Genomic DNA, 25,475 nt, shown 5'->3' on the forward strand with positions numbered 1-25,475 from the left:
CTAAATGGTTTTTATCTGGTGGCTTCCTTGTTTCTCTTTTTAATGTTGACATTCTTTTCTATTTGATAAATGAACAGGCTTACCACATGCGTGTAAACCCATCTCCTGCTAAGGGTCAAATTGAAGGTTGCATGAATACAGATTCAAATTAGGTTGAACCTGCAGGCCAATAATACATTAGCGATGTTTTGTTTTTGAAAAAATTGAATCAAGCTGACTGTAAATAGCAAAATATTATTTCAATATCCTGCTTTGATGAATGATAGAAAAAATAAAAAATAGTATTTTATGTTTTTTTCTAAATCGTAGCTAATGCCCTTTTAAGGTAGTTACCGGTAACAATGAACCTTCTGTCACATCAACTTGAGATTTAGTATACATGGTCATGGTGAACTTTTAAAACTATATGACTTTTAATTTTAGCATTTTGACCCTGATTTCACACCTAAATGGTTATTGGCATAGAATAGTGCCAGCCTGACATATTCTTGTTTGACGAAATGTTGTTAACATTATCCATTCTAAATTCATAATTTTGTTCCTCTTTGGGATTATGGTTGGTAGCTGTGCAACCACCATCAAATATTGCCATTATTACCTAAATGAACCAATTTGACAAAAAAACTAAAATATCAAACCAAGGATTGATTGATATAAAACTTTTGTTAAATGAGACTTTTGTGATCCATTTTCAGTTTTGTGTGTAATGACATAGACCACCTCTAAATATAGGCCTTGCTAGTACTAGAAATTTAAATTTGATGTAAATTGAATTAAAAAATTCTGAAAAATCACATGAAGTAATAAATGTTGCCAAACTTCAGTTAAATAAATAGTGTATACTTGATTAATTTGAATGCTACATTCTTTTAATGGGGTGGTTAAAAGTCATAAGTTTCAAATTGAATTCCATGAAAAAATAGAGAAGAAATTATCTTGTTCTTTTATTACTCTGATTGTAGGTTTCATGATCGGTGCCTCTGTCAAAAGTAACTATGATCACAATCAAGCCATTGCAAAAGTGGTCTTGACATTTGAAAGGCATCGAATAACATCTACTAAGTGTTCAATCTGCAAGGAAATGATTTGGTGTCGACACATTGTGGCTGTAATCCTCAAAAGAATTAAAAGTCCAGAAAAAGTGAGTATATTTAAATTTTGATATTTTCAGCTCACTTGATGTAAATTTTACTGATATACAATGTTTTGGCTGAATACATTAGAACCATAGCTATAAACAGAAAGCACCACTGCTAGAATGATAGGACCGTGTTTTGAAAATATAGGGCTGTTGGACTCCAGTGATTAAACATTTAGGATAAGCTGTCAAATAAGAAAAAATTTGGATTAAAAAATAATTTGTATATCAGCAAAGATAAATTTCTATATGGGAAATTTATGACAGGTGAGAAATTGCTCCTTGGAACCTCTAGTTAGTATGTTAGATGTGTGAGAATACAAGACAGAGAATTGTAAGTCATGATTGTCTTGTTTATGAGTTGTTACAATAAGTTTCTTTAAGTCATATGATACTTCAAATTTTACAAAAATGTTGAATATGTTTTATATTCTTGAATGGCTATGTTTTACTGTGAAACATGAGTACTTCAACTTTTTCTTGAAAAGAAAATCCTTAAATTTGTTTATTTTACTCTTAACTCACAGACAGCTTTTCAATATGCAGTGATTTTAACCATGACCTTTCATTAAAAAATTTGCAACCACAAACACAAGTGCAAGGGAAAAACCCTGATAAAAGAAAAGGTACACAGGTGGAAGAAAGATAGTATTAATCGGTTCTAGCAGACAAATTTCAATAAAACAAATCAATTAAACACTGTTATGACAAAGTTTAATTAACAAATGGGAATGCAAGAAAAATATAAAAAAGACTAATTTATATCACTCTATCATCTCACTTATTTTTCATGTGCTCCATGATTTTGTATGGATTGTTTATCACAACATGCAGAAGGAAACAAGTGGTAAACCTTTGTAACACAACCCGACAGTTATTAAGCAGCTAACATTTTCAATAAAAAATCACAGAATGAAATATTTTTGCAGATGATTAGATGTCATGGATTCATTATAAATTTAAAGAAATAAACGTGCACAGAGGACTTGATTAAGTATATATGCATGCATTGGTTCAATAATTTCTTAAACATCATAATTACCAGATACACATTTTTTATAGCTTTAAGTGTACCAGATTGCTAATTATGATAATATTTTGTAGGTACCAGTACATGCTCCTCTGACAGATACACTTCTGACACTAACAAGAGAACAGCTTCAAAAACTGTTACAATATGCCATAAACCAAAGTCCAGGGGATATATTGTGCCAGATATTTGAGCATATTGGTAAGCTAAAGATGAATAAATAATGTGTTATTTACTTCTACAAAAGAAAATTTGTAGGAAAATAGATTTTGGATGTATTGCTTTGTGTTTTTATGGACATCTAGTCAACCATGAAGGATAAATTATCGTAAACTTACAAACAAATCTTTGCTTCAACCATCCCTTTGATATCATGTGCAATCTTCAAACCTTGGTGGGGCCAAGGTGGCCGAGAGGTCTAAGTAGTTCAACTATTGTTCCACTAGCCTGTCAACACTCTATTAAAACACAAAAAATCAATCAATCAAAACTTGGTCAAATATTCCAGTGGACATATTTACTAAAACTTAAACATAGAGATTTGAAAAAAAATATACCCTAAAATGGTCACCTGATTTTGGTATAATCATATGGTAATGAACAACTTTAATGATCACAGCTGATGTCTCAAGCTGCTATCAGATATAGATACAACCCTTGAGAAAATTTTTACAAACAAAACATATTTGGAAGAATACCATGAATACAGTCAATGACGTTGTTACCAATTGTCATGACAATTATAAGTAAATGGAAAAATTTTATATTATGGGTGGTCGAGGACAAAAAAAGCTGCCCATTCATTTATGAACAACTGTATTGCCATGAATTTTGTTATATTCATATTACTGATGAGTTGCATATTGAATTTGATTTTGCATAATTTCTTCAAATTGATCACAATTATATCTGACTGTATTTTTCTTTCTGCATGTTAGGAATTTGATTATACATGAAGTTGTATGTCGTTTAAAATCTCTGGTGTCATTATTTAAAGTCTTCTTAGTTATATGAAAAATCAAGGATTATGTGATGAAGATGCTTGATGCTAGCTTTTATTTTTATCTTGCAGATAAAATTAAGAATCCTAGATCTCTGATTAGCCGTATTCAAGGATATCCCGATCCGACTCTTGGAATAGGGGAAGATGAACAAAATACTGATCAATTACTACTAAAAGAAATAAGAAGGAACTTAGATAATGATTTACTTTATACTGACAACTATGAAAGGTATGTGAAATATTCGCTGGTTTCTTGATATTCATTGTAAAAAATATTTTGAAAACATATCAAGAAAACATACATGATGGTCTGAATTTTATTATAGGCCTGTTGAAATAGTATAAATATGGTATTTCATCGGTCTGTTATAAGCACATTTCTCAAGAACTGAAATTTGACTTGAATAATCCTTATAAATCGTAAAAATGGAACTTGGTTAAAATTATGAAATTTAAAGAGATGAATTAGTTTATTGGTGATTCTTGATTTCCATTGACAAAACTAGGGAGACAGATTTTGCTGATTATTTAATATATGAAGTTGAGCACTTCAGTTTGTGAAAGAGATCATTAAATGTGAACAAGTATGTTTGTTGCAGTCAATTTGGTGTTGAGATGCATCCTGGGGAATATAGCAACCCCCTGTCATAAAGGAAATTTTTCTGACCTATATTTTATGCTTCATTAGCTTTAACTTGTGCTAAGTTACCTACCTTCACATAATTTGGTATATAGATGTATCTTGGCAAGTATAATATCCTCACAAACAGTGAGTTACTCTGTCCTAAATATATATTAATTCATTTTCTTAAGTTTTTGTCAGATTTTTATGAAATTTACATCAACAATGTGTCAGACTAGTTCTAAAAATAGATCAGCCATTTTTGTCAGAGTTGTGCTACTTGGTCGGAAATGAAAATTATTAGGAAAATTGCCTTGTAAGTGATCTCATTCCTATAATTCTTTATCAGCAATTCCTTTGGCGAGTTAAAATCAGTGCATTCAACTTTTTCTAAAGGTGTTATTTCCCTTTGAAATGTAAGTTATATTAAAAATTACATTGTAATCTCACTTACTTCCACACTTCTACATTTCCTGACACATTTTACTGAATTTAATGTCTAAAGAATAAATAAGAACTGTCTTTCAAGATTTCTTAAATCAGCTATTTTTACAGAACTAATGCCCATAGCAAATGGAAATTATATAGAATATTGTGAGTGCTCTCCTGCCTTTATTTCATAAAATGAAAGTATTGTCTATTATCTTGTAAACCGTCATAGATAGATAAAATCTGACCAAGCAGAAATATTCAGAATTTTGAATGTCAAGATCTACATATACCTTTCATTGAAACAAAAACTGTCTGACAGATGGCTCCTTTTAAGAGTTATTGCCCTTAAAATAAATGACAATTATCATAACTTTTTTTTGTGTTTCTATATGACTGCAAAAAATTTGGGTTCGTGTTTTGCAATCATGTCGTCGTCATTGTCATCGGAAGACATTTTGTTTCCGGACAATAACTTTAGTATAAGTGAATGGATCTCTATGAAATTTAACCACAAGATTCAATATCACAAAAGGAAGGTTGGGATTGATTTTGGGGGTTATGTATGGTCCCAACTGTTTAGGAATTAGGGGCCAAAAAAGGCATTTTTCTAGTTTCCGGACAATAATTGATCAGCAGGACAAGATCTACAAATAATTCAATATGGCCTAAATCTATCATCAACATTTTATAGGAGTTATGGCCCTTAAAAAGACTCTTTTACCCATTATTGTGTCTTTTTGATTGAAACTATAGTAGATAGAGAAAAATTTTTATGGCAAAAGTGAACAAGATAAACTATTTAAGCAACATGGCTGAAATTGTCAGTGACATATCACTTCATGCCCTTGAATGAAGATTTTTGTCTTGCCCAAAACGAAACTGGCAGTATTCGAGACACAGTAGGGATTCAATTTTACTTTTGGCAATGGAAAGTCCAGGACCTTTTACCAAAAAGACTGAAAGGTCCTCCTTTTTTCTGAAAAAGTCCAATTTTATTTGTACTTGAAAATTAAATTTATGAAAACAGAAAATGTTTACCTTTGCAAACAGAATTAAGAAAGGAAAATGGGAATGTGTCAAAGTCAGACTACAACCCGACCAAAGAGCCCAAGGCCACAATTGGTCTTCAATGCAGTGAGAAAATCCAGCACTCGTAGGGGGGCTACAGTTGGCCCCTAAACAATAATGTATACTAGTTCAGCAAAATGGATGCCACACTAAACTCCAAACATAAATGTACCAAAATTAAAAAACACACAAGATTAACAAAGGCTTGAGCCAAAAGATTATGTCTTCATCACATGAAATCCAAGCACAATAAAGCACTCATCGTGTCTTACAGTTTATACTAGCATCTAAAAGCCAAAAGGAACCATGCATGCAATTATGTTTTGGCAAAGTAGGTAACTAAACTAGGTCTGTTCTTTGTTTGATTAAATGTGTTTTTTTGCTTTGTGAAATGAGAATTTACTGCTTTCCATATTGTATGTTTAATATTAACGTGTAAATAATTAATGCATTTCACTCAGTTAAGATATCATTTTGTAACATAAACACCTTGAACTGTACCATTTTAATTGTTCTGGTTTCAATTGCTGTTTTAGAACACACTGGCCTAATTTTGTGTCAGATAACAGCTTTTTACATTTAAAAAGTATTTTGTCATGATTCAAACATGTGCTTTTTTTACCAAGTAATATGCATGCGTAAATTGTTTTCATCAGGAGATGAGACACTAAATCGGTAAATGCAAAATGATTTCATGCTAAATTAAACGATTGCAACTATTATCTGTTGTATTCAAACACTTTTAAAGTTAATAAAATTAAAAATTCAGTGATTTCTTGTCATTTTGATAAACAGAACAAATTCCGGAAATGAATCCGGAATTACTCGTACTTTAGTATTGTCGTGAAACTTCTGATTTTAATTTTGTCTTAAATATCGAAAACAGCGTTAGCGATGTCTTAGAAATTTACCATTTTGAGTCATTAAAATCATTTCAAATTTAGACTGTTGCATTCCACAAACTGTTTTTGAACGTTTTGATAAAAACGGTAAGCAAATTAATGAAGTAAATGCGATGAAACAGTAAATACAAGTTCGTTGATGCTATGAATCTGATGTGATTAATTTAAGCAATTTGAAAAAAGGGCCACAACTTTTAAGACATCTCAAAATGACCGAAATTGGGTGAAAACATTTCAGGATCCTTGGTCTGGAAGATATCGTCTGACCTTGTCCTCATTTTCATGGGTAAGTTTTTGTGTTTTGGTCTTTTTCAATTACAATAGCAATAGGTCAGCTATATTCGGTGTGTGGAATAATTGTAAGGTGCAGATGTCTGTCTGACAGGATTTATCTGACCTTGACCTCATTGTCGTGGATTTTAAAAAATGTTGTTTTAATGTAGTAAAACCTTACTCTTTGAGTCTTTCAACATAAAATCAATAGTCAGTATAGCAGGCAAGACATTTCCGTGTGTGCACTCTTGTTAACCATTTTCTGTTATTTTTATGTAAACTATAGCAGATTCAGAGAAAGTGCAAGAAGCAAAAATGATCAACAGGACAAGATCAACAAATCTATTAACAGAACCAAAAATGTTTGTTGAATCCTTATAGTATTTTTGTTTGCAGAAACTGTAGTAGATTGAGAGAAACTGTATATGGCAAAATTGACCAGCAGGACAAGATCTACTATGAAGTCAAGACGCTCCAAATTGTCAGTTGATTCTTTATAAGAGTTATTACCCTTGAAAGATGAATTTTAACTATTTTGTGTTTCTTTTGTAAACCATAGATGGAGAGAAACTGTAAAAAGGTAAAATTATCAGCTGGACACAAAACTACAACTCAGTTAACATGCCTTAAATGGTCAGTTTACTCCTTTTAGGAGTTATTGCCCTTGAAGGATGATTTTACAATTATTTGGCATTTTTTTGGTGGAAACTATTTGAAATATCCTCATTGCATGATATCACTTTATGCAAATTGACAGGTGATCATGAGCGATACAGGCTCCTTCGAGCTTTTAGTTATGTATGCAATATATTTGCAGTAAGTTGCAGAGTAACAGCTTGTCAGATCAAGTCCAATTTATGGCCTCAGAAAATCACTCTTTAAAAGAAAAAAACTTGAAAACAGCAATCTCCTTGTTACGAATTAAAGATGTCGACATGGCAGGAAGGATTCTTATACAGATAGCCCAGGCCTTGTTTGAAGGTATGTTTTAGAATAGAAAGTTACTTAAGGTTATTCATGATATTGACAATTTAGTTTACAAATTTTTTTTTTGAAAATTGCAAAGCTAAGGATGGGGAAAACGAGTTATTCTTTTGTCGGATATTGTTAATCCTTCTCACTATTTAATTTTCGTTACATTATTTAAAACAACAAATCAGAAATTCCACAAATTTTGTACCAATCTTCATTTGAACATACCCATCCATTGCTCATCAACTTCCTATTAACTGAAAACATTTTGTGTACTTATATATTCTTACACATAATGACCATGTATGTAATTTTTGTCACATTCTTCTCAGGATCTACAAATCAAAGCTTCTTGAACTTTGGTATCAGGCTTTATATCATATATAATTGAGGGGTATAATTAATCACTTCTAGTTCATCTTGTAATTCAGTCTACCATGAGAGCCTCTATACCATCATTCTTCATCCTTTGCCATTTGGTAGGCATTAACTTGAGAAAACTATAAGATTAAGAGATAAGTGTTTTAGCAATGCATTACTGTTAATCTTTGATTTCTATTTATTATGCCCAGCCTATGATAGTAGTGACCATTATGTTTTCTGGTCTGTATATCCATCTGTTTGTCATGTATATATTAGGGTTAAATTTTAGAGAAAGTACCTTACCATGAAGATGTTGTAAGATCAACTTTAAAGTTAGTTAACATGTATATTGTGACATCAACTATTTTTATTAAATGACAAATTATAATTTTGACCACTATTTCACGGTTCAGTGACCATGGAAAGATTTGAAATCAGTACATTCGCAGGTAAAAGTTCTTGTTTACGGTAGTTTACTATAATGTTTTGGTCACATCTACTAAATTTTACAGTTAACCTTATGCAAAAGAATATGAATACATCTGTTAACCTATTTCAGGTTGAAAAAATCTCTTCGGAAAGTCTGGAACTGTTTGAAAATGAGTTCTTATAAGAACCCTTCAAAACAGACCAAAATTCATCTTTTATTTCGCATTTGAATGTTCCAAAATCAATCAAAGTCTTATACATATACATGTATACGTGCACTTGCACAAGGTCTATTTCTATCCAACGCAGCTCATATGTTGTGAGTCATTCCTTTGTTTTTCCTATGAATCAGTGCAGATGTATGGTATATGTTATTGAGGAAGCATTTCAACCACTCAATGAAGAATACATTTCTGTTATCTAAATAATTATATATAAACCAGGGGTATGAACATTTTCTCAAATGACTTTGGTCATTTTTGGTGGACTTGAAAAGTGAGGGCCGAAAAAGATTCAAACTGATAAATTCATAACAGAGGTCATGGCATAGATAATCCTGAATCAGTTGTTGTATAGTGATAATTAGCAATTGTTAGCCTGATATCAGGGGTGGGGGGTATTAAATGGTGTAATAATGAGTGACTGTGTTATTACATAATAAGCATGGCAATCAGTGTAATATTGATTGACTGTATTATTACATGAACAGCATGGCAATCAGGATTAAGTGACTGTTGACCAAAAATTACAATCTCTTACAAGAGGATGTTGAAAGTGTCCAATCTTGACCATGTTGATATATTTTCATATTCAATCAAACTTAATTTTGGAATATCATTTTAGTCATTTCAATTTAGAATCACATGTGACTTGTAAATATGACTGTTTCCTGATCCTTTGTATATACAGTCACTACAAACCAGTAAAAGTCTGAAATGGCCTATATTTGTACTCGACTGTACTAATTTTTACTCAACCAGTCTGAATTGGTCTGAAATTTACTTGATAATACTCGACTGTAGTCTGAACCATACTTAACAGTCTGAACTTGTACTCGACCAGTACTTAACCATTTTATTTTCGTCTGAACCATGCTCGACCTAGTCTGAACCATGCTCGACCTAGTCTGAACCATACTCGACCTAGTCTGAACCATACTCAACTAAGTCTTAACCAACCTAGACCTAATTTTTGTATCTATCTATTGTATTTCATCAATTTAGGAACTGTTTTTAACAGCTATTTCCCCTGGCTAGAAATTTGAACAACAATTTGAAATTTAAAATGTATTCAATATGGCATTGAAACCAAAATTTCACAATAAACATAATATAAATTCAACACCATATTTATCAACACTTAAAATAAAAATAAAACAAGCTGATCAAATAATCTCAAAACTGAATTGTGACTAATATTTTCAATGTTATTCAAATTTTTTTGAATGTTTCAGATATATTTTATGGTTACTGGACAATTTTCACCATTTACTTAAGCCTTGTATAGATTTATGGTGTCAGTTGAGTTTAGTTAATAATGCAGCGAACATTTTTTTTATTAAAATATATTTGAAATAGTATAAGCAACTTAATAAATTTTAAAAATCACACCTTTGATTTGTAAAACCAAGAATTTAATATAATCATGATAATAGAACTTCCATAGCAATCCTTGATAACCATTTAAAAAAGGAAATGTGTTCCAAAGTTGCAGAAAAAATTTATTTCAATTAAATTTAAATAACTTTTGTTAAAATTAAAGACATGGCATACAAGAAGCACTTTAATAAGGTTTATTTACCTCAGTACATGTGTGTTTTACAGGTAAAAAGAAAGCCCTTTTTTCTTAAACTTGTGTATTACTTATCTAGTGAATTCAAAAGGCCTTGCGATTTAAGTTTTACAGGATGTTGCAATTTTTAATGAATGTTAATTAGAAATTAACCTATAGTTGTACAATGTAACCTATGGGAATGCAACAAGAGTATAAATCTCAATAACCGAAAATTATACCATAGCTATCTATGGTATAATTTTCACAATTATACCATGGTTTTGTTGTATTTGGTATTCGAAAAGAAAAAAAGAAAGATAGCAAGGCCTATCCGAGGCCGCCTGAATTTTTTGAGATAGGAACAACAGAGTCAGTGTGGGGCCACTAAGCTAAACTGCCCGCTTTACACCAGCCGATATAAATGAATGCCTAGGGTGGGAATCGAACCCACATACACCAACTCCGTTGTCCTATATTTTTAAATGAACGAAAATTCGATTCAAGAACAAAGTTTAAAAAAAAAGTATACATAAATATATTATTGTATTATACTTGAAAATATAATTCGATTTTCGGTTATTGAGATTTATAATTGGGTTGTAGTATCTTAGGCTCAACTGTATAGCTACATGTAAAGGTTGAAATTTGCCGTGGCGGCTTTTTTAAGGGGGAGGGAGGGGGAAGGCATGCCCCTTTCAAGAATGGTAAATGCATAGATATTTCGTATTATTACTCCAAACGTTGGATGGCTAGACCCCACCTCCTTTTCAAAATCCTGGATCCGTATCCGATTTTATATACATCTTAATTTAACTATTTGCTTAAGTAATAACTATAATGTTGGGCTGTTAAGAATAGAAAGCGTCTGGTAACTCTAAATAAAGGTGAACTTTTTGTTTAAATTATCTATAGTCTACATGTGATTTTTAATGATCTTTAATCGTGATCATTTTGAAATCCGTTTTAATTAAATTAAATTAAATGTACAATTTGGGATTCTGGTACAAATTAAAACATGGAATAATTCATCCAAACTCTCAGAAAGATTCTTGTGAATTAAATTTCCACAGAATTATAAATTAATACCAAAAACTTCAAAACATTTCAAATATCTTGATAACATAAAAAAAAACTAACCCTTTGCAGTTCAACTTTAAATCTGGGGTCCAGAAATCTTTCAAACTATATCTTGCGTCCATATGGAGAACATATAATTCCTTCAACAGTTTTTAGTCTGTAACGTTACCTGTCACCAATGTAGATGTGCATCCATCGCTGTCGAAAAATCCTGTCCAACTGATTTTCCCGCTGTTTCAGAAGCCCGTGCGTATTTTAGAAAGTAGGCGGAGCTTAATGTGTAAGGTCCTAAAAGGGTAATTTGACCGATTCTTATCAAAATTACTTTTGAAGTTAATAAACAAAAATATATGAAATACACATTTTTAAACAACAAGATATGCAATAGGTTAAAACAGATATTTCATATATTTTGGTTAGTTTTGTGGTGTTTCGTAAATTATACCATAGTTTTTTGTTGAAACCCCTCGGCAACCTCACTCGACTTCGTCTCGTGAGGTTATTGCCGGGGGTTTCAACAAAAGCTATGGTATAATTTACGAAACACCACAAAACTATTCAAAAGATATGAAATATCTATAACTTAATACTCTCTGACCAGGTGTGATCTTTTTAATGAGTTTGCCCGAAGCAGGAGGTATTACTTTAAATTTCTCCACTAATCAGAAGAAAATTTTATCTATTTCTTTAATTTTTTTATCCCTTTTTGATATATATTATATATGATATATCCCAAATTATAATAAGAATAGATATATTTCTAATATTAGTTAAACAATTTCAGTGATTTTTTGGCTGTTGTTACCTCATTAAATAGATAATTATATAACTATTGTATGTAACCATGAAACCTATATAGTTTTTCTTTAGGAATTTAGGAAAATTAAGTTAAAAAAAAAAAAAAAAACACATGCCAAACAAGAAGCACCTTAATAAGGTTTTATTACCCTCAGTAAAGGTGTGGTTTTTAGTTAAAAGAAAATCTTTTTTTTTAACAAAACTCTAAAACTTTTAAATTAATATAATTAAATTATTATATAAGATAATTCAATTTAACTATCTATTTGATAAATCTGAGAATCATGTAAGGATGTAAAAATATGTTTTTATATATATCTTTATTTTATTGTGGCTGTTGTCATGTCAGAAAAAAAGAAATTAATTTTAACAGCTAAAATTAAAAAAAAGTATAGGTTTTTTGGTCAAGTATGGTTCAGACTGGTCAAGCATTGTTCAGACCTTTGGTCGAGTATGGTTTAGACTGAAAAAATTGGTCGAGTACAGGTCGAGAATGGGTTAAAACTGTTTCAGACTGGTCGAGTAATAGTTCAGACTATTTTCAATGGCAAAGATAAGGGTCAAGTACAAATCAGTACGGTCGAGTATGGTTAAGACTGGGGTCGAGTAATGTCGAGTAAAATTCAGACCAATTCAGACTGGTCGAGTAAAAATCAGTACAGTCGAGTACAGATATAGGCCATTTCAGACTTTTACTGGTTTGTAGTGAGTCGAACCTCGTTGTGTTGAAGTCGAAGGGACCGGACCAAAGTATTCGACTCATCCGAGATTCAACTCATCCGAGGTCGAATGTATCGTCATAAATTTGGACTGCATGAAATACTGTATGAGATTTGTGTAAACTAGATATACTTTGAACAGTGTGCCGTTTTTCAATATGACCCTTTATGATTTTGTATTCAATCTCCATATTTTTTTGTCCTTCACAATTAAAAACACAAGTACAGATACAAATCATGAACAAATAGAATCAATAGTCTACACAAATATTTACAAAGGTCAGTCACTATAAATTATGAAATCACTCATGGAGCGAAATAAGTTCTGAACGGTCTCTGATGCGATCGTCTGCTTTACATTAAATTATTATGAATTTATCCTAATGTCTTAATCCTTTTATTTATTGTTATTAATGAGTTTTAATTCTAACGATTCATTAAATCATGGCTTTGGTCATTTAAATTCGTTTTGTTTTTATGTCAGGTGAAATATGTTCAACACACTAATGTTCCGCTTGAACGATCAACAAAGGTGTTAATTACCGGTCACAATAAGCATGTCATTTTAACTGTTATACAAACAAGTATGTTTACTCAGCTTTAATCTCTTTTGAAAATGATTAGGTTACATAAGAAATACATCTGATTTGAATATTTATCATTAGGTCTCCATTTTTCGAAAATTCATACTTTCGAACTTCGAGACAACGGGGTCAATTTACATTGATATTACATCGACGGGACTATAACATTTACTCGACTTAACTGAGTATTCGAATCAACCGAGTTCCACTCATCAGAGGTAATTATGAATTAATCAAATGGGAATTTTACCGGGACAGAGAAATAACTTCGACTCATCCAAGTTTTCGACACAACCGAGTTCGACACAACGTCAATGAGGTTCGACTGTACATACATATTGTTTTTTTTTTATCTTGTATACATATGCCATGATAAATTAAGTTTTCTTTACGCCTTTTATAAACCAGGTGTTCAAAGTTTAAATTTTAATTGTAATTTTAATGTTCTATTTGCTACATGTATGAAATGAAAACATTTCTGTGATAATAGTGTATATTTCAGGTCCAAGACTTAGCCCGTCATCAATGTCATTTAGGTTAGATGTTGAAAGATGGTTTAGCCTGTTTGTGTCTTCATTTGAAGGACAGATTCGACATGACATACTCACTGTTGCACTGGATATTAACAAGTAAGCCTTTAACATCTTTGAATTCTAATTTGGTCTAATTTGAAAACAATTTTTTTTATTCTTTGCCAAAATTTAGTTAATATATTACACTTTTTTGTTTCAGATATGATAGAAAACGTTTTGGTCACAGAGCTTTTTTTCAAGCTACACATTGTGCAAAATTCTTAGATTTTGTAGAGATAATATATGAACAAGGAATTACTTGAATCTGGAATAATTTTGAATTCTGGAAAATTGTTAAGAAATGTAGGATGAAACTTAACCCAATTTAGGAGGGTTAGCCATGCATGGCTAAGGGGGTTAGTTAGTTAGTTCATACTGAACTATTAGTGAAAGTAACCTGAACCCTAGCCATGCGTGCATGGCTAACCCTATTTAGTTGGGTTAGTTTAATTATACATTTCAAATCAATTTTCCAGAATTCAAAATTATTCCAGATTCAAATAATTCTTTGTTTATGGATAAAACCACTTTTGCATGAATAGAAAGAAAATTTTAACAAGAGAGTAAACAATAGAATGTTCAAATATTTCAAAGGGTCAACTTTCAAAAGTCTGTAAGAATTGACCAACAATATTTTTAATTTTTGTACTTAACATTTCAGTTATTGAAAAAAATGCTATCTTGCAAAATGTCAAAATTATTTTTCCGGCTTTTTTGTTGGAGTAGGAAAATTGATTCTTCACTATTTCCTGTAGAACAATAGTAGAATCTGATAGATAAATGACGAGTCCTTCTGGATATCTTACATATGATATATTTATAAAAAGCTACAATTTAAAAAAAAATAGTTGGAAGTCTTGGAAGAATTTGTAAATTTAAGAGATAGAAAATTGTGATCTATTATGAAACACATACATTGTATTATTAGCATAAGAAATAAGTTAGAAATGTATATGAATAAAGTTGAAACATATTAATTCTTTTTTGGATCTGTCAGACACCTTCTTTCTGTTTTCTGATACTTTGAATTACGAGTGGGGGTATACTGAGCATGAAAAGGCGTGTGCAGCCTCTTGTTCCTATTATAGAACCTATTACCTGTGCTTGTTTATTTGTACTAGTATAACCATGAGCTTATTTATTTGTACGAGTATAATCAGGGTCTCCATATTTAAGTGTTATGCTTGGACAGTTTGATTCAGCATGCCTTATATTTGTATGTTTGATTGAATCATTCTTTATATATGTATGTTTGATTTAAAAACTGGAAGGGAAAGACAGATGATGATTGAACCCTGTCTTTTTTTTAGGGAAACTTTGTGTTTGTTTTCATTGCATTTTATTGATTTTATTTTAGAAGATCATCTAATGCTGATGGAAGTGTGATTCAGAAGTTTATATTTAAAGACCAGCAAACTACCATGAGAAGTGTTTCTTTGAAGACAGCTGGTAATTTCAATCCTAGAGATTATTTAGGAGAAAACAAGAAAGCACCTTTTTATGAGCCAGTGTTAGCATGCCTTTTGCAAAACACACCTGCAAATTTAGAAAATCTATACAGTCAGAAAGTGCCTTTATCACAAAGGTATGTTTAGCATTTTAGATATATCAAATGTAGTAAGGGATATAAACAAACATTGAACTGTGTGTCTCGGCTGGGATTGCTACGGTCAGTTTAAAAGTGAAATGTTCATTGACAAAAAGTCCATATATCAGTAAAATACAGAAAAATTAAACCTTTTTCTTCAAATTCTATTTTTTTGATCTTGAAGAAGCTTATTTCCAAGTTTCATAACATTCCATGAAGGTTTAACAAAATAACTGATGTCTAAAAAAAATGTAACCCAGAATGTAAATAATTGATATTAAACTGCAAGTCCACACATGTCAGTAATATACGGAAAAATAAGAAAAATACATTAAATTTTTATTCAGACATTATCTCTTAAACATTAAAGAGCTTCTGTCACAGTTTGATTAAATTCTATGAAGGTTTGGCAATGTAAATTGATGTCTAAAAACTTTTAACCCCAGACAGTAACTAAATATAGACTGCAAAAAAAACAGTAACATACAAAAACAAATATTTTCAAAATTTTACTTTGAATACTGCTTTAAAAAAAAATTCAGTCCAAATTTCATAAAATTCCATGCAGATTTGACAAAGTTATTGATGTCTGAAAAGCTAGACTTTATATTAATGTTAACAATGTAAAAAACTAAGTCCATTTATTATTAACCCTTAGACTGCTGCATTCATTTCTATTGTACTTTTGTGTATTGCTGAATAAAATTTTAATCACTGATGAAATAAACATGTTTACTTATAATTGCAATATCTTTGTAAATATTGAATATTCATCAATAAAAGTTATATAAAAAAGTATTGTAATATTCTGTATTTTTTATTTATTTTATTTTTGTGTGAGTCTCTGGTCATTTATTACCTGTACAGGTGCAAATAGAGGTAAACAAAGGTAAATTTATTTTTTTCATGTTTTATTAACACGAATCCATCAATGTAAAAACTTTTCAAAAGTATCCATGACTTCAGAATTGAACCAATATTGTTAAAAATCTCTTTTAAGAACTAGTTCCATTGCGATTATCAAAAGAAAAAAGTTTCTTCTCGGACCAACGTTTTTTTTATGCAACTATTTTCCGGTATTTTCCTTCCGACTTTCGACTTTTACTTCCATGTACAAATATGTTTTAACAACAAGTTCATTGATATAACTTTCGTCAATAAATAATCTTGACAAACATAATGTTTGAATCTATCGATGTCAGTGATCAATATTGATTCACAGTTGAAAGGCGCAATGATAAACATCGCAAATCCTGTTTCATGTCATCCATTTCGAACATCGTCTAGGGAATCCCTGTGGTTCCCGCTTTAAAAGTCTTCTGTTCGCAGTTTTGCTAGAATATTTCTATTTCCATCTATTATATCTTCTGATTCTAGTCCAAATTATTTAAGTTGGCCGCCGCTGTTACATCGTTATCATTGAAATACTTCTGAACGTGTTGGCCATCACTCCAAACAATTTCCGCCATTTTGTTATTTTTCATCTAAATTTTTCACTTTCGGTTTCTTCGCTTATACCTGATTTAAAGTCAAGAGAAACTCGAAAGTATGCCGAATTTTAACCAATCAGAATCCATACAAGTCTGAACTGCCGCAATCTCATGAATATTGACTCCGCCCATTCCATGGTAACTGTGTAAACAAATGAGATACGGAAAACAACGATAGTCGCGCGTAGCAGTAGCGGACTGCTTTATCGGAACGACAATAGTCGCGCGTAGCAGTCTAAGGGTTAAAATATGGCAAAAAAATTTAAAATATTTTCAAATCTTTACTCTGGATATCGTCTTTTGATCATAATAAACTTCTGTTCAATTAATATAAAATTTTCTAGAAGGTTTGACAAAGTTATTGATATCTACAAAAAACTTCCAACCACAACCAAACCTAAATGTTGCCACCAACACTGCTGAAATGTGAGATTGCTATGTCTTGCTTCCTCGTCAAAATGCCACAGGCTTGAAGGACTGAAAGGTTTATTGAGCTATTTTGAAAATATAATAAATTGTGTGGGTCGCATTTAGCTTATTTTTAATTTATAGGTAGAGCAAAACTAACGTACTGTGGATTCAATATTATTTGTGGGATATCAACTGAGGTACACATTTTCTATAGGCTTGAATGGATACTTTGGCAAAACCATGAAATCAAATATAAACAAAAATGCAGTATTACCTGAATCCACGAAAATTGGTATCCACGAAAATAAATGAATCCATGGTATATTGTCAGTGAATGATGAAGGCAGTATTGAATTGCAGACTTATTTATTTGAACTATCTCCAATTGTAGCCCATATGAAGAACCGTTGGATGTGATGCTTTTTCGCTTTGAGAAGTTAATACAGATTGACCAGTTTATGAAGGATCCTTCAGTAAAAACCAAGACATGTTTATTAGGGGCAGTGATCCTGAGAAAATTAATCAAAATTTCCACACAGGTAAAATAATTTTATTTTCAGATTGAATTTAAAATATTTGTTAATGACACCTAGCTATTCATCTCCATATTATGGTAAATAACATACTGAATATTCCAATGACATCAAACATGAGGTAGATCATGGCTTCCATAAAAGTCATATTTTCCGGTCGTGACTTATAGAATTTATTCTTGACTTGCTGGTGTACTGCTTAAGCAGTCATCAAATTTAGATTTGCCACTTTAATATATTTCAGAGAAAAAAAAATAGGAGTAATTACTATAAAATAAGCCCTAATTGAATACCCCCTCACCAAAGTAATTATTACTTTGAAGATAAGTTGGTTGATTGACAGCTAAGATTTACCTGTTAGCCTAACAGGGAAACTATAAAGTATTGGAAATCAATCAATCTTTTTGAAATTGTTAACCACAACTTATCTGATAAAAAAATTCTACATAAGTACAAGTCCGCACATGTGTGAAATTTTATTGTGCATCCAAATACTTTCAATATGATAATAAATGTATTGTTAGATAATTCATACCATGTATCTTATGTTCATTTCAAGTACTGTGGATTCATAATTATTGGTGAGATACCATTTTTCGTGGAATTAGTGGTTATAGGTAAACCACTAATTTAAAAGTTTAACAATCCACAAAATTGGTACCCACAAAACTCAATGAATCCACAGTTTTTACTTGAAGAAATAACGTGGAGAGAATGACTTAAACTCGCTGCTTGACAAAAATACATGGATGTTAGTTTTTGTCTCGCCTGCTACGAATGTCCCAGAAAACTAGACATAGTTGCTGCTTATTAGACGGCTGAGGATGCATCAACAATTGTTAAGTTTTCTGCTAAAGTCAGTTTTATAGGAACTATTTGTGATAGATCAATGATATTTTGTATAAAGTTGCATTACTATCAGTACATATCAGTTTGAAGACTTTATGAGGCCCTTCCCCCTAGGTCAAGGTCCAGTGACTTTCAATTAATAAGCAATTTTCAATGTTAAGTTTTCTGCTTAAGTTAGTTTGATAGTATACCACTTGTGATAGATAAATGATATTTTCTATGAAGTTGTAATACTATCAGTTTGACGACTATTTCAAGGCCCTTCCGCCTAGTACATGGTCAAGCAACTTTAAATTGATTAGCAATGTTGCTGTCCATCAGATTGTCTTATTTCGAATTTTCTGCCAACAGACAAGACATATCTGTCTATTCTGTCTTTGTTCTGATCTTTACTGCTGTCAAGTCAACATCCGGTTTTAGAAAACATTGTGTATTGAAACCAAAGTAAAAATCTTTCAGTGTGTTATTGGGATAAAAAAGAGTTAAGCTCAAATGTAAATCTGCTGATGGTCAAACAACGCACTGTCAGTTGACAGAACTATTAAAGTACAAACTTTATATCAGTTCACAGAATCCATATTGAAAGTACTCATGTTTTCATGTCAGTTATTGTCTGAATGTCCTTGATTCCCCAATGTTTGATTGCCTTAATTTATAAAGTCTAAAGAGATTAAAAATGGATTCGATATTTTTTTTTTTTTGAAAGCCCTGCAGTAGATGCAATTGAATATTTTATAAGAATTGATGTTACTTTAATGTTGCCATGGAATTGTAGGATTAGACTGGTAGATTGGTTGTTGATAGTTTTTAATGATTTATAAGATATTCCTTTCTTTTTCAGTTTTCTAATGTTGGTAGTAGTAAAAATGAAATAGAGGAAAAAGAATCCAACACAGACTGCATAGGTATACATCTAAATTCCCTAACACTATCAATTTTGTTTATATAATCCCCTGCAAACAATGTTTTGGTGATATATAAAAATAACCCAGTCCGTTCGTCTGCATGTCTGTCTGATATTGATGAAACTTTACATAGTTGTAGAACACTTCTTGTGGATGTGTTTAAAGGAAAATACAATCCCAGTCAAACATGTTAAAGGTGAGATAATCATATTTATTTACTTTAATACTAATAATATTGTGGCTCATGAGTATCTTTTTTTGAGTTTGTCAACAGTTCTAGTTTCTGGTTGACTTGATTAAAATTTTTATGCCTCCGCCGTAGCAACAGAGGCATTAAGTGTTACCTTGACTGTCCCTCTGTCCCATTTTTCGTTTCCTCATTCTAACTTAAGTTTGCCTCGTGCAAATTTTTATGAAACTCATACACAATGCTAAAAATCAAAACTTGCAGACAGAGTTTGAATTTGGGCAGCGAGTCATTTACTGTTCAAGAGTTATGCCCCTTTATAACTTGGTAAATTGCTAATTTTTTCGTTTCCACACTCTAACTTAAATTTTACTCATCCACATTTTATGAAACTTGTATACACAATGCTAAGAACCAAAACTAGCAGACAGACTTTGAATTTGGGCAGTGAGTCATTTACTGATCTTGAGTTATGCCCTTTAATAACATGGAAAATTGCAATTTTTTTTGTTTCCACACTCTAATTTAAGTTTGTCTCATCCAAATTTGATGAAACTCTCACAATGCTAAGAAGCACAACATGCAGACAGAGTTTAACTTTGGGTTTTGAGTCATTTACCGTTCTAGAGTTATGTCCCTTTTCAACTTGGAAAGTTGCAAAGCTTGAGCTGGGGCATTCATGTCCTCAGACACATTCTTCTTTTATTTTTTAAATGTTTCTGCTAACCATTAAATACTTGATTAAATATCTATGTTGAAACTTGAACAAAAGCTATGCAGGAAAAAAGAATTATAATTGCACTCTTGAAAGAATATTCTAGAAATCAAACTCCTTGTTACTGGCCAATATCAAGGAAAATCTCAAACAATATCATATGAACCTAACTTATCATTGTAACAATAGGTGATTGACTGAAATGTATCTGTCTTTGAATGGACAATTAAAGTGATGGGTCAAGCCAGATTGTTTGAATGCTGAATCCTGATCAGATATAGATGAATACAATATTTTTAGCATTTGTCAAGTTTTCACATTATTTGTTACAGATGTAGATATTTCTGACATGTTACCAGATGTTGAGGATATTCCAGATGAAATCATAGAAGTCTATAAACAATCAGAGGTTAGTCAGAAATATCCAAATCGGTAATATTTGATTTTGACATCTTGTATGTTTCAATCTTATCATTAACATGTAATTTGAGAAAAAACTCAAGTTTGCCTTCTAAATCAAGATTCCTTTAAGACATTGTAAATGTATGTTGATTTCATGAAGGAAAAGTCCTTGTCTACAATGCAACTGAGATCTAATTAACAATATTTGTATTAACTGGAAGCAATATCCCATGAAAAAGAAAGTTTTTAGGAAAAAATGAAGGCATATATAAGAATATCAGAATCCCATTGACAAAAATTATTTTTGCATCACATGAAACCTTCCAAAATTATCTTACTCCAGCTCGTATAACCATTGTGTAGTTCGAAATTGAGCCCAATGCTAGAGCTATTAATTAATTTTCCTCGAGAATATGCAACACACTATTTAATAGTTTTAAGTGGCTACACTATAGATAGAATACAACCAAAAAAAATTGATATGTAGAAGGTATATGGAATAACTCATTATTTCTATGTGTACAAGCAAGTTTTTGTGGTAAAACTTTTGTATGACTGGAACCTACATAACCTATTTTATCTGGTTCAACATTTCTCAGTACTAAAATAATGTCCTGCTTTAAATTGAAATGTTTGACCAGTTGACATATACGAAACAACACTTTTTTTATGCAAAAATATTTGGTAACAAATAGTTGAGTTTTAGTGCTAATTAAACGAGAGAAGGTTAATGGTTGTGATTGCTCCAATCTAACCAAAGTTTAAAACATTTTAGCAAAGAAGACACTTAAATGTGCAATAATCATTTTCAGAGCTCAATACAAGCCTTTACCAGACGATCAGAAATAATAATTGGCCACTGTAATAATGAATTTCCCTATTAAATTAATACATTTACCGGTATGTCATGTATGTCATTAGATAAAACTGTTAGTGATATATATCTCCTAAAAAGATTTCCCTTTTTTCAGAGAGCTAAAAATATTACAGGAATTATACTTTACTTGGAGTTATTCTGTGATGGCAGTTGCAGATCAAATAGATATTTAAAAAAAAAATCTTTATAAATATGCTAAAGAAGAATTATTTTAATTTAGGTGCCAGAATTTCCAGACATGGACAAATGGGTTCAGATGAATTTAAAAGAATATTTGATGAATCTACTTCATGCTTACAACTGTCAACAGAAAAAAATCAATTGTAACGACCAAATATGTAAACAATTGAAGTCTCTCCTGACACATATGCAATCCTGCACAGACGGAAGATTATGTAAAAGTATTTGTTGTTTTTTTATAAATTTGTTACACAAATCAAAACAGTAGCTTTAAACAATAATTCATAAAAAAAATATGTCTATATTGTTAATTTTTTTTAAATGAAGCATTTCAGATTGTTGTGCCATAAAAGAATGTGTTTTTCTTGTTGATAATCAGAATGATAATTTCCATATTTTATAATCTTTACAATAACTTAGAGAGAAAAAGTATATTGTTTATATGCCCAGGGTTTTAGCTAGGATTTTGAGGGCTTTAGTCACTTTTGCAAGAGATGTAAATCAACCTTATTTTGGGTAACAGCAAGGGACCCAGGACGTATATTACTAGCTATACATCTTTGAAGGACTTAGGCATGCTAAGCAGTTATTGCATGATTTGACTGATGTGGTGCTTAAATATGCAGATTAGAACAAGGATCAGGAAATCTAGTTCACAATTTCACTTCAGTTATTTTTAGGAGACATTTCTGATCTACAACAGTTTGGTTCTTTTTTTTTAAAACCAGGAATTACAGCATTAATGAACTTATAACGACTATTTTACTGAATAATCATTATTCCTGTTAAAACTTTTAATTCAATATTTGAAATTCATTTCATAAACTTGGAACCAAGGATTTGTACAAATCCTTGTTGGAACGATTCTAATGACTGTATATTGTAAATTTATCAAGAATAGATCATGTTTACTTTTGATTTTTCAACCAAATACAAACGGAAAGTGACAAGAGGATAATAAATTCAGATTGAATCCGGATTCATTTATGGATTAGTTCGTGTTTAACAAAAGGCAGGAAATTATCATTTTTAATTAATTTGCGTAATAAGAAATATATTTGTCTCTCTCATTAAATTTGATACTAAATGATTTCGTATTTCACGTTTGAGTGTCTAGTTTATAAGAATACCTTGAATATATGTGTAGAAGTAAAGAAACGCGTTTGACTTGTGAAAATATTTCTGAATGTTTTGATTAAAGTTCTATCTTTTTAATTGAAATTGTTGAAAGTTTTTGATGAAAAGTTATATATATATAAAAATATGACGAGAGTAGGTTCATATGACAAAACTACAACAAAATGAACTGCAAATTGTGATTGTTTGAGAAATATTGAAATTAAAATGTGAACTGTTCTTGGGAAAACAATTATGGTTAAATGACCAAACTACGATAAAGGAACTGCAAATTGTGGTTGTTTGAGTAATATTGAAATTGAAATGCCGACTGACCGATTTTACTGGGAAAAACAATTATGATGGTCAGTTATGAGGTTTATGAATTAATGGATTAGTGACCCATCGGATAAGCGGATTACCTGTAATCACAACTTTGTAAACATTAATTAGCTGAGGGTCATAAACTTGTCAGAAACATGAAAATAGGTAGAATTATAGTATTTTCATGTGAAAATATTTTTACACTTTCCAAATTTAAGTGATGAAATTGATTTGAAATACTTTCATCATTTTGAAAACTGTTTCGAAAATGAGGGGCGCTAACTAAATCACTGATATGCCCCACCTATGATAGTTCAAGGGTATTATACTTTCTGGTCTTTGTGTCCATCTGTCTATTGGTCATCTGTTTGTCCATCCACCAAGTATCATTTTAAATTTTTTGGTTACAGTTAGTTTTCCATGAAACTTTGGTCACATCAACTTGAAACTTAGTTTACATGTTCATTTTGAGTTTACTTTTTAAAATAAATGACAATTCTGACCTGATTTCAGTGTTCACAGAACATGGACAAAGGATAGTTCAAGTGTGGCGTGGTGTCCCATTAACTCATATTCTTGTTTTTTTCAGACAAAGAATGCTTTAGGAGTAGGCTAATGTTACAACACTGGAACAGTTGTAACAGAGTTGAGTGTTTAGTATGTTCTCCATTAAAAACAAAAGTCGTGATGGCAAGTGTGATGAACTTTGGTCATGCGAAGTGTGACATGTGTAAATTGATAAGAAAGAATTACTGCCATTATACATGTACTCTTCCATGTTTGATGTGTGCTGCTGGGAAGACTATAACAGTTAAAGAAAAAGATGGCAGCTTCTGCTTGCATTTCATACGTCAGCTCAGTGGTGAAGATTGTTCTGGCCACACATGTAGATACTGTCATCACATGAAGAATACTGAGTCGGGAACAAATTCCAAGTCAACAACATGCTTAACAATTTGTGACAAACCAAACTCCTGTCGACTTTGTTCCAATGAATCGTCACTAAATAAAATAACATTAGGTAAGGGCTATTCCATTAAGAAGGATGTGGAATGGTAGGAAGGTCATTTTTATACCCCTGTCTGTCTTTGATTTGTCTGTTTGTCTACTCGTCTGTTTGTCCATTCCGCTTTGTGTCAGGCGCATATGTTTTGTAGGATTGAACTTATGTTGGCCAAACATGGTATGCTGATAAATCATGGGATGGGTATTTTGTCTTCTATCAAAATCAGGTAACTCTGACCTTGACTTTGACCCCTATGATAGTAAAACATTGTCGGATATGTGTTCATTGCATACCTATTGTACTGTAGAACTTAGAGATTGACTTGTTTGTATGATATTTGACCTTGAAATGTTCTGCTGGAGAAAAAGTCCACTAATTTTAAACACAGATGTAGAATAAAATATGAAGTATATAAAGTTTGGTCCACCCTTATTATACTGTCATAAATTTTTAAATGAGTTAGGTAAAACCTAATGGAAATACTGGAAATTCAGAAACTGAAATCACATTTATTAAGACTCACATTTGGGACGGTCATCAGGGATTCGCAATTTTAAATGGATGCATTTATATCTGAATTTCAGTATACAAACCTTAGACTTTGTTCCTGAGTATAGTTCTGTCAGATTGACCTATCAGTAACGATGTGTTAACCTAATACAAAGGCAATGGTTATATAAAATGAATGACTGAAAGCTTAATATTTCAAAATGTCATTTTCTCAAAACTGAATTACACAGCAACAACTACAAAGGATGTACAAGGGGTGTGGGTATTAGTCATGCTATGCGGACAGCTCTAGTCATATTTGAACATGGGTCATTGGTAATTTTTGATTGTATGCAAACTTAATGTATGGTTGTGGGTGTATTTTGGAAGATCCTTCCTACGCTCCAACATCAATTTTGATTAAGCAATCCTAAGGATAAAAATGATGTAAGCTATTGATATTTTATTTTTGGACTAATTATTGACAAACATTTGAGATTTATTGTTCAGATAACTCAAATTTACGCAGACAAGTAATGCTATCTAAATTAAGAATAAGATTTTTATACGCCCGTCAATTTTTGACGGGACGTATTATGGTATACAAATGTCCTCTGTCCCTCCGTCTGTCCGTCTGTCTGTCTGGCG

At 31.4% G+C, this 25,475-nt stretch overlaps 1 protein-coding gene across 2 annotated transcripts in view; it reads left to right on the forward strand.

Annotated features, from left to right (window-relative positions):
• The window catches only part of LOC127734425 (uncharacterized), a 74,066-nt gene that overhangs the window by 12,400 nt on the left and 36,191 nt on the right, over positions 1 to 25,475 (forward strand). For both annotated transcript variants that reach the window (XM_052244271.1, XM_052244270.1), the window contains 11 exons: positions 963 to 1,141; positions 2,243 to 2,369; positions 3,241 to 3,400; positions 7,286 to 7,449; positions 13,686 to 13,812; positions 15,113 to 15,340; positions 17,636 to 17,783; positions 19,468 to 19,531; positions 20,766 to 20,842; positions 21,933 to 22,113; positions 23,922 to 24,353. In XM_052244271.1, the coding sequence (XP_052100231.1) occupies positions 963 to 1,141; positions 2,243 to 2,369; positions 3,241 to 3,400; positions 7,286 to 7,449; positions 13,686 to 13,812; positions 15,113 to 15,340; positions 17,636 to 17,783; positions 19,468 to 19,531; positions 20,766 to 20,842; positions 21,933 to 22,113; positions 23,922 to 24,353 (1,887 nt within the window). The remainder of the gene's footprint in view (positions 1 to 962; positions 1,142 to 2,242; positions 2,370 to 3,240; positions 3,401 to 7,285; positions 7,450 to 13,685; positions 13,813 to 15,112; positions 15,341 to 17,635; positions 17,784 to 19,467; positions 19,532 to 20,765; positions 20,843 to 21,932; positions 22,114 to 23,921; positions 24,354 to 25,475) is intronic.

The sequence above is a fragment of the Mytilus californianus genome, unplaced genomic scaffold (genome assembly GCF_021869535.1).
Source record: "Mytilus californianus isolate M0D057914Y unplaced genomic scaffold, xbMytCali1.0.p SCAF_3, whole genome shotgun sequence".
NCBI classification, from domain to species: Eukaryota; Metazoa; Mollusca; class Bivalvia; order Mytilida; family Mytilidae; genus Mytilus; species Mytilus californianus.